Source organism: Mycetomoellerius zeteki, unplaced genomic scaffold (assembly GCF_001594055.1).
Source record: "Mycetomoellerius zeteki isolate Tzet28-1 unplaced genomic scaffold, Tzet1.0 scaffold119, whole genome shotgun sequence".
Classification (NCBI taxonomy): Eukaryota; Metazoa; Arthropoda; class Insecta; order Hymenoptera; family Formicidae; genus Mycetomoellerius; species Mycetomoellerius zeteki.
In genome coordinates, this window is record NW_017256116.1 from 419,852 (window position 1) to 430,162 (window position 10,311).

The 10,311-nt window shown below is 29.6% G+C and overlaps 2 protein-coding genes across 2 annotated transcripts; one reads left to right on the forward strand and one right to left on the reverse strand.

Moving 5' to 3' along the window:
* Window positions 1-1,437: 1,437 nt before the first annotated feature.
* On the reverse strand, window positions 1,438-5,089 carry ric8a (ric8 guanine nucleotide exchange factor A). The gene is made up of 10 exons (XM_018460485.1): window positions 4,772-5,089; window positions 4,303-4,442; window positions 3,903-4,015; window positions 3,414-3,709; window positions 3,153-3,319; window positions 2,822-3,071; window positions 2,527-2,671; window positions 2,295-2,442; window positions 2,093-2,212; window positions 1,438-1,868 (listed from the first exon to the last, which is right to left on the reverse strand). Exons 1-10 carry the CDS (start codon window positions 4,862-4,864, stop codon window positions 1,742-1,744), a joined length of 1,599 nt encoding a protein of 532 aa, XP_018315987.1. The 5' UTR covers window positions 4,865-5,089; the 3' UTR covers window positions 1,438-1,741.
* Window positions 5,090-5,172: 83 nt separating this feature from the next.
* Mtmr6 (Myotubularin related protein 6) lies at window positions 5,173-9,677 on the forward strand. The gene is made up of 13 exons (XM_018460448.1): window positions 5,173-5,556; window positions 5,768-5,881; window positions 5,960-6,122; window positions 6,284-6,441; window positions 6,514-6,639; window positions 6,702-6,836; window positions 7,138-7,270; window positions 7,353-7,579; window positions 8,087-8,337; window positions 8,425-8,568; window positions 8,658-8,784; window positions 8,885-9,145; window positions 9,218-9,677. The coding sequence occupies exons 1-13, from the start codon at window positions 5,533-5,535 to the stop codon at window positions 9,359-9,361; spliced, it is 2,007 nt and encodes a 668-aa protein (XP_018315950.1). The 5' UTR covers window positions 5,173-5,532; the 3' UTR covers window positions 9,362-9,677.
* The last annotated feature ends 634 nt before the right edge of the window (window positions 9,678-10,311 follow it).

Below are 10,311 nucleotides of genomic sequence, written 5' to 3' on the forward strand. Positions count from 1 at the left end.
CCGTTCGGTGATCTCCGTATTTCTACTTACTTTTAAGTAGTGATCGCGAGGCTGACTTGAGAGAAACTTTTTACGGTAAAGCGACATTTGATCCTTAAAGCTTCTTACAGCTCATTTGCAGCTTATTGCATAATCGAAAATAAGCGTCTACATTGAGCAATTGTGCTTTACCAAAAGTTAAAGCCTGGCTCCATCACATTTCTCTATGCAAAATTAGTTCTAGTGTCGTTTCTCTCAAATCTATCTAAATAACATACTAAATAACATGTACTATGTATATTTGAAATGAACTTTCTAACGATTCAACCTATGTTGTACACATACAAATGTTGTAACAGCTGTCACGAAACGATAATGCGGATTACTGTGTGTAAACCATGTTTTCCTGAGACCTCCATTGGTATTTTGCATAGAACGAGGTATTTCTGGGGAAAGAAAAAAAAAAGATCTTAAATGTTCCGACATCACTTACACTTCAAAATGTAAACTGTATAAGAATAGTACAACTGACGAAAAAAAGGTAAATTGTAATGCAATATGGAAAGCGCGTGTATACCAATATATTTTTTATATGCTAATGGGATGCCAAGGAGCATGGTCATCTTGTAATGTAACGTATTATTTAGAGTTATACACGTCCAGAGATCAATTGTGTACACACAAATCAGTTCCCTTTGAGACTACTCAGCCTTTATTAAACATACCCACCCTCCATTGTCGGACTACTTGAATTTCGAAGTATTTCAAATATGTATCTATATATCTCTTAGTTTACGAGTTTTACGATTTTTTATCTTCCAAAGTTTGTCAAGACTAGTCCCCGAAATATCTGTAACACAGATCTAACTCTCTTCTATTATTTTTTTTCTTTTTATTTACCGCAAATCAGCTTTTTTCTATCTTGTACCAAATTTTAGTTTCATTTTTATATAAAATATTCAAATTTATGGTATTATACGTATACACATCTATATACACTTTTACAAAAAAAGAAAAAAAAATATTTTAATCTACATAATGTATTACATAATTAAAGATACGGAACATTTGCTACTTATATATTTGTCAAATGTATTATATTGAAAATATTTTATTATAGGATGGACAAATTTAGCCTTAAAAAAGAAAATAAATGTTCTTTGTTGATCGTACATTGCTTCATCATATCAACTCAATTTGCCATTACCTGTCAATTCATATGTACTGTCCTATACTAAGATATTCTCAAATGATATCACTATGCAGTTATTTGAAACGTGTAGAAGTATACATTCTTGTCTGCGCATAGGCTGCAATGCAATAATAATATATTGTGATGCTCACAAAGCACATAACACATTTTACCAAAATTGTAATGTTTAAATATTTCATGTGATTTTGGAAACTGTTATATATTTTTTATTTCCTGCCAATTGTTTAATTTGTAATGTTGTTCTTTGTTCTCTTTTTCAATAAAGTAATCAACTAAATATCAAATTCTTTTTATTCACTGTAATCACCTCGGACGCAATTTCATGTATGAGAAAACGATTTGCGATTTTAAATTCGGTTTTTCTAATACGATATTCGCATATTTATAATCATATATTTTACATAAGCAATTGTTACTGATATTTATCTGATAGAAGCGACTAATTTAGTGCGGGCCTAATGACAGAACAAATTTTCGACTTGAATATCTTTATTCAGATAGCTACATCTATACATACACAGATCGTCCTATTTTGGAAATATATAACATTTATTCGGAGTCTGAGTCCTTTCTGCCATATTGCTGTTTCGGTAATTCGTTCTGTAATTCAAGAACGTGTTCTATCGGTTCTGGTTTCCCATCATCGCCGATGCGGCAAGGACGCACGACTCCTTCCCTAAGCAACGATGTTATCTTGATATATATATTTTTTTATATATATAGAAAAATATATTATCATTATGGCGTTTGCAGCTGATAATATATTGCTGGTTTACATAATGATGTTATAAATATATAAAAACAGCTTTTGTTTAGTATTAGATCTCGATATGATTGTATATCTTTACGCATATCTTTGATCTGTGACGAATAAATAAAATCTCAATATACACTACTCACTTTGTTAATTTATCAACCAGATTTACTAATTTTAAAGCTTCATATTCCTTTTGCTCCTCTGTCATGCCTTCAAACGGATTTGGTTTGGAATGCTCGAAACATCCAGTTACTGGGTTTATTCTTAAAATAAAAGAAAACCATTTATTTATAAAGTTTTTCGTTCCCCCCGTCCTAATGCAACTATTTCTCGTCGATTGCTTACCGTTCTTTGTACTTTTGATATTCTTCCGTTTCGCTATCTTCCGATTCAGAAGAATAAGCCGTTTCCGCTTGGCTACGCCCTAATAATCCTTTAGTGGCAAACATTCCCGCCGCATTTCCATATCCTGTATATTTCACCATACGGCTAACTATAAGTAATATTGACAATGTCATAACATTATTAGCATTAAATAAAATTATGCCACTTGAAATATTTTACGGCAGACAAATACCATTTTCTTTACAAAGAACAAATAAAAGTTCTGCAACTAGATCACGCAACTCTGTGATAGGCGACGTTAGTAACTTGCATAACTTAGCTCTTAATGTCGTCCCTTCTTCAGGACGATTCATCACATCCTTTAATGGAGGTAAAATCTACAAAATTTATTCATGAGATTATTTATTATTTTGGGCAATTTAAAAAAAATCAATTTACTAAAATTTTTTTTTTATCAAGTGAGAGTAGAGATTAAAAAAAATTTTTTATTATAAAAATAACTTTCAAATTTTATTACAAGATTTTACCTGCAGTCTTACGTATTTGCGAACAAGCCTCTCTGATTTGACGAGTCTGACCAACGCAGTAATTATTGGAGAGAAGTTTTCTAGTAAATGTGTTTTACATTCTAATTTTTTATCTAAAAATCTAAGTAAAACGCATATAGCACTCATATCCATGTTTTGGTATACATCTTTGCAATCTGTGCTGTTAACTGCTTGTATAATTGATGTATAACAGCTAAACGGTATCACAGTCAACAAATTGACGATATGGCTGAAAAAAGAGATATTAAATTAATTTTCTTTTAATGCAAAAGTTGTAATAAGATATCACAAATTGTTATTATTATTTTACCTTTCAAGATCTTCTTGTTGCACTGAGTATTTCAGAGTTAACAATTTATACAAAATTAACACCAAATTCTTATATTTTTCTTGGTCGTCAACTCCAATATCATCAGAATGTATATATAAATTAAATAGAACTTTTAAAACTTCACAGATTATTGTTATCTCTTCAGCCTAAAAATAACGAGAAAATTTGAATTTTTAGATTGATACAAAGTATATGTAAAATATCAATAAATGATATTTAAATGTGTGTGAATCTTTTTACTTTATTTACAGTTACCTCGCTATTCTGATTTTGAGCTGCAAATTCCTCTATTATTTTAATAAGATATACATCACCATATAAATCAGTTTTGATTATGTCTCTCGTAGATGTATTTAGTGCAGTGAGTAAAAACAATATTCTCATGTCAAATAATTTGACATCATAGGGATCATGTGTCGTATAATTTTTAATTCGATCGATGAGATAAGGCAAAGAAGAGATTAATACTTGCGATTGTTGCACTTTTACACTATTAAATAATAAGTTACACAGCAACTTTAGTGATTCTATCGTAACTGCAATCAAAAGCATTCATATGTTTAAATACATATATATATATCATTTAATATGAAACATTGAGATGTAAATGCATAAAGATTTAGGAGATTCTGTTAGTACATTTTGTACTAAGTTTTAAACATTAGTTCATTAAATGAATCTGTTTCTATTCAAAATTTATGTTATATATGTAATAATAGTTATTCTTACCAATTATACATGAAATTTGCTCACTTTCACATATTTTTGTCAAGCCTGCATTTTGTAATATAATTTTTATTTCATCATCATTGATTAAATCGTTTAAGTTAGTTTTATCACGGCTAGAACAAATATATAAATATAGCGCATACACACAAATATATCCCAAAAATACATAAATGCATGATAAATGTGTAAAGATAAATGAGTAAATTTTAATAACATATATATATATATACATATATATATACATATATTATAGTACCAGAATACTAAGTAATTATTCTTTAATGATTTTGTATAATCATATTAAATTTAATTACTCTCAATGATTTTATTATTGATCTTTTATCATTGAGAAATATTATATTTTTATTTCTGATATACATATATAATATAAATAAATTACCTAAGTATCCTCAAAGCAGCTAAACAATGATGATGTTGGTCTACATGAATATAATCTGTTAAATAATAAAATAATCTCTTCCATAATTTCTCTCGTAAACAGGTACTATCCAACTCTTCAAAATTCGTCTTCTTATCATACTAAAACATTTGTATAATACGCATAAATCGTTCAAATAATTTATAGGAGAATGTAACAGAAGAGAGAAGAGGGAATTTAAAAAAAATATATATAAACTTTTTTATAATAAATGAATTAGAGTTTAAAGAATTACTTATAGTGACACATTTGTTTATTAATTTAGGATACAAAATTGTGAAATTAAGATAAAATAAATTGAAAAACTAATGAATCAATGAAATAAAATTTCTTCTAAAATTGCAAGCTTTATAGAAATATCTGTCTTGATGAGAAAAACATATATTATGTTTCTTAGCAAGTAAAGAAGTATTTCAAAATGTATACTTACAATCTCTAGAAACACAACAATATTTTTACAGAATTCTTCATAGGTGCCGGAAATTAATTTCGAGATCAACTTTTCCGTGTTAGCTTGATCCATGTCAACTTCAGTTTAATAACAAGCAATAGTAAGTGCCTTTTAAATTATATCACATACTTTATTTCATAATATTAGACGTAATGAGATAAATTCACCCGAATCGCTCGGAACTCCACGAAGTTTGACAGCTGATTCTTTTTTTAATGTTTTTTTTTAACTCATTGGATGGAGCAAGGAATACGCGTTAGCAAGAAATGCTCACCTTATTTACATCGTCATGCGTCCAATCCGCTGTGGAATTAACCTGTCTTTTGATGGGTTTTGAAACACAATTTGGGAGAAAGTAGCAATCTCTCTCTCTCTCTCTCTCTCTCCGCGATATTTCTTTTACGACTGCGTTCTGAAACTCATTGAAAAAAATGTTTACCTTGATTGTGTGGCCATATGGAATGTATTGACTGTTGCACACATATTGCAAACTGTCACCATCTGACTGACCTGTCAGTGTCACTTTCAAGTTTCAAAGGGAATGGGAGTAGTACACGTAACCTCGCCTGTTAACTTAAGATATCTGACAAGTGTCCACATACGCTTAGAACAAATGATTATCTTTTAATCCACCGGTATCATGAAACTCGGGTGATACATACACGCATGTGTTAATCGATATAATTACCTAAATAAAATATAGCTATTTGATTGCGTGCAATTTTTTTAAGGCTTCGAAAATGGAGCAGATAAAGATTCCTAAGGTATGAACAACTTCTGATTCAATATTTATCGTACTGTAATTTATTAGTAACGAATTGACAGTGGTAGAAATATTAAACATATTTATTTATTGATTCCGTTTTTTTTTGTATTAAGTTATACCACAAATAAATCGCAATGTTGATAAAAACGTTTTTTTATTCGCATATATATTGTAATATTAGACTTCAAAAAGAAATATATATTTTGCAGGTAGAGAACGTGAGGATGCTAGACAAATATAGCAATAATCATTCCATTGGCACACTCTACCTAACAGTGACACATCTTATCTTTGTTGAAAGAAGCGGCAAAAAGAAGATATGGGTAAATCAGTCATATTAGTCTAATAGAAATTATTTATTATTAAGTTTGTGTCGAAAGTAATAAAATGTTATATTGCAGGTTTTATATACACATATTTCTAATATAGACAAACAGCCATTGACGACCACAGGATCACCATTGTATATTAAGTGCAAGCATTTTTTCATTGTCACATTTGTCATCCCGAAGGAACGCGATTGCCACGAGATTTATCTCACATTATTAAAATTATCCTGCCCAGGTAACAAGCTATTACATTTGTATCATATTTTGTACATAAATATTTTCTAATAATTTTTTAAAAATGCTGTGTTTATACATTATGTAACATATACCGAATAAATTCTAAGATAATCATTCCTAACATAAAAAATTAAAATTTGTTATTTAATTTTACTATAGCTAGTGTAGAAGATTTATATTGCTTTAATTATCAAGAAAATAAAGATACACTACCTCAGCATGCAGGATGGAACTTCTTCAATGTGCAAAGTGAATTTCAGCGGCAAGGTGTTCCTAACGAGGAGTGGTCACTTTCATATTTAAATACTAATTATGAGGTAAAGTAATATCCATTGTATTATCATTATGCATTTCAACGCCGTTAATTAAACTATCAATTTTCTTTTCAGCTTTGCGATACTTATCCTAGGTACTTATATGTTCCCAGTGCATCTACTAAAAACATTTTATTAGGCAGTGCGAAGTTTAGAAGCAGAGGAAGGCTACCAGTTTTAACGTATTTGCATTCAAACAAGGTTCGATCAAAATGATGAATTAAACATTTAAATAAAAAATTTTCAAATAAAATAACTTTCAGGCTGTCATTTGCCGCTGCAGTCAACCACTCTCGGGATTTAGTGCACGGTGTCCTGAAGACGAAGAAATAATGCATAATATATTATGTACAAATCCTAATTCACGGTATATGTATGTTGTCGATACAAGGCCACGGGTGAGTATATGATTAAAATATATAATTCCTTTTCCAATTAAATATTAGACCTAATTTTATTCCTTTATTTTACCCTATATCTTCTTTCATATGTCATTCTTTAGAATTGGAAATAGAAAATATTTATAAATATTTTCTAAACTTTTTTAGAGATAATATTTTATTCAATTGATTTTAAAAACAAATTGATGTTTAATTATTTCAGTCATGACAAATGCTATAAATATGTAAAATAAACGATTTTGTAGTTATTCCTAAGGATACAAGGTATTAAAAACGAAACTTCATTCTGTTTAATTAGATTAATGCCTTTGCTAATAGAGCTGCAGGGAAAGGATATGAGAACGAAAATTTCTATGACAATATCAAATTTCATTTTTTTGGGATAGAGAACATTCACGTAATGAGAACGAGTTTAAATAAGCTTTTGGACTGTAAGTATAACATTTTTACAGAGTTTATGTATAAAACATCACCATACAATTGTTAAATTTCCATCTATATTTGAACTTTTAGTACAAAGATCAACTTCTATGAGCGCATTTTTAAGTGGCCTAGAAAGTAGCGGTTGGTTAAAACATATTCGCTCTATTCTGGAAACTGCTTGGTTCATTGCACGGGCAGTTTCGAACGGCGTGAGCGTAGTAGTGCATTGTAGCGATGGATGGGATCGCACTGCGCAAGTGTGCTCTCTGGCTGCATTACTATTAGATCCATTTTATAGAACCATTCAAGGTTTTCAAGTAAATAATTTAATATCAATAATATCATTTTTAGACCGCGTATGTGAGAGATAACCGATAAATAAGAGCCCTATACGGTCGAAGCTAGATCTTAAAATGCTTTAAATAATTCAATCTTGAATCACTAAATATAATATATATGTACTTGACATATATACCACAATTGTAGTCTAACGAACTCTGTGCACCGAAATATTTCTGGACTAAACACAATTAAACCACTACAGTAAATTTCGCGAATTAAATTAAATTCTAATAATTTCGATGGTCAATCAGGCATCATATGTCAAAGATATTAATATGCTGAAAAACTGTAATTAAACTTATTGCGAAAAATATTATTTCGGCCGGAAGTCGAACCCGGATCTCTTGTATTCCGTACGAGTGTCCTGAGCATTAGACCACCGAGGAAATAATATCAATTTGTTCAATTTCTGCATTTATAATTATTATTCGATTAAATTTATATACTCCATTTCTCTCATATTAAAAAATATTTTTTTACAGGCTTTAATAGAAAAGGATTGGCTATCGTTTGGTCATAAATTTAGTGATCGTTGTGGCTATGTCAGTAGCGATGGTAAAGAACTCGCACCAATATTTACACAGTTTATAGATGCGACATACCAACTGCTACAGCAATATCCATATAAATTTCAATTCAATGAATATTTTCTTTTAACGTTACATGATCATGTACATAGCTGTCAATACGGTACATTCATCGGAAATTCGGAGAAAGAAAGGCAAATATTAAGGTATTACATCGATCTTTATATCGATCTTTTTCTTCATGATAAATGTAAATGAAAAAAACTTATGATGAATATAAACTATTATTTTAGATTATCTGAGCGAACATATTCGTTGTGGGGCTACTTAGCGAATAATATGAATGAGTATATAAACCCAATCTACAGATGCAATCGTTATAATAACGAGGATTCTATTGATATTCTTCAACCTAAATTAGCACCTCAATCTATCCTGTAATAAACATGTAACTTTTGTGCAACGATTTATATTCAATATTGTTAACCATACAGCTTGAATGTAAACCGTGTTATTTTATTTTCAGTCTTTGGAGAGGCTTGTATTTTAGATTTGAAAATGGAATACATCCTAGAGAAACGTGCGAAGATTTAATTTTGACGATCTACGATCACACAAGTTCCTTAGAAGATCATGTAAAGCTTCTGTTAAAAGTATATATCTCAATTTAATCAAACAAATAGATGATATTATAAATTTTAACGAAAAATTAATGTTCATCGTTTATATCTGCATTTTAATTTTCCTCAACAGCGAGTAAATTCTTTGGGGCAACTTTTAAATACAAGTAACACTCAAAAGAAGGGAAAGCATAAATTTGACACTAAATTCACGAAAGAGTCTTTGTCAGAGAGTATAATAGAGAATACCGCAAATCACGATGAAAAAGCGAGAGCTAAACTAAAAGCGAATCAATTGGAAAATGAATTAAAGACAGTTGCCTTAGAATGGAAATCGTCGCGAAATATAGAAGAATGTGGATGCTCTACTACATTCGATGCTTTTAACAAAAAGGTACAATTGACGAGTGTACCTTGTAAGTTAAAACCTTTTTATATTTTTACTTTATAGATTATCTTATTTCAGCATCATTGTTGGTCCTGTGGTGATGTACTATGCACAAGATGCATGACAGTGCACACTAAATTACCTGGACATCTGTCACAACGTGCTGTACCCACGTGCAAATCGTGCTATCAAAGTTTCGGCATATCTGCCACTAGTCCTTAAACATGCTTTATTTAATGCCGACTTATGCTTCTCCATATTTGTACGCACGTTTTTTTTTTAAAGAAATAATGAAGAAGCGTAGCATATATATCAAGCATTGTATTAATCCAATTTTATATATTTAGCTTTTCTCTATATTTCTTTGAATTTTATTTCGTTCGCATAATCGATAAATACAAACAACGTAGTACCTGATTACAATATATATATAACATACGGATTTATTTCTAACTTAAATAACTCATAAACACCTTAAAGTTCGTGAATATTACACCAAATAATTAATAACAGACTATGAACTACTATGGTACGGTCGATAAATGCTGTTACATTTTATGTTAATGACTTTAAAACTACCTCAACTTATACTTCAATACTTTTTATAATTATTAGAAAAAAAATTATACATATAAATTACGCAAATATAGATTAAAACTTACGGGAACACAAGCTGACTTTTGCACATTCTATGAATAAATTCATATAATTTGTTTACATTATAATCAAAATGCATTCTGCCATAGTAGTTGAAAAATATAGTTTGAGTTACATCAGGACATAAATTGTACACATATCTTGCATTCACATATATTACATTCTCTTCGACTTTTTTTACTGTCTCTTATTGATTTGTCCCAGTGTAACATTAATATAAATATGTAACACTTAAAATATGAATGAATCATGCTATCCTTTAATGGCAACATTCAAAAATGTCGTAATTAAAAACAAATATATACTATATTATTAAGACATTGTCCATTTTAAAAGAAAATACTTCATTGTAAATTTCAAAGAATACAGATACATCATACATCACTCAGTACACAAAAGCATATGTATAATCTGAGAACAGTTTTCTCAAATATATTATTAAGACTTCATATACGATATCAAATGTCAATATTCTTAGAAGAGTAATTAAATATCGCATCACACATTGCAGTGAC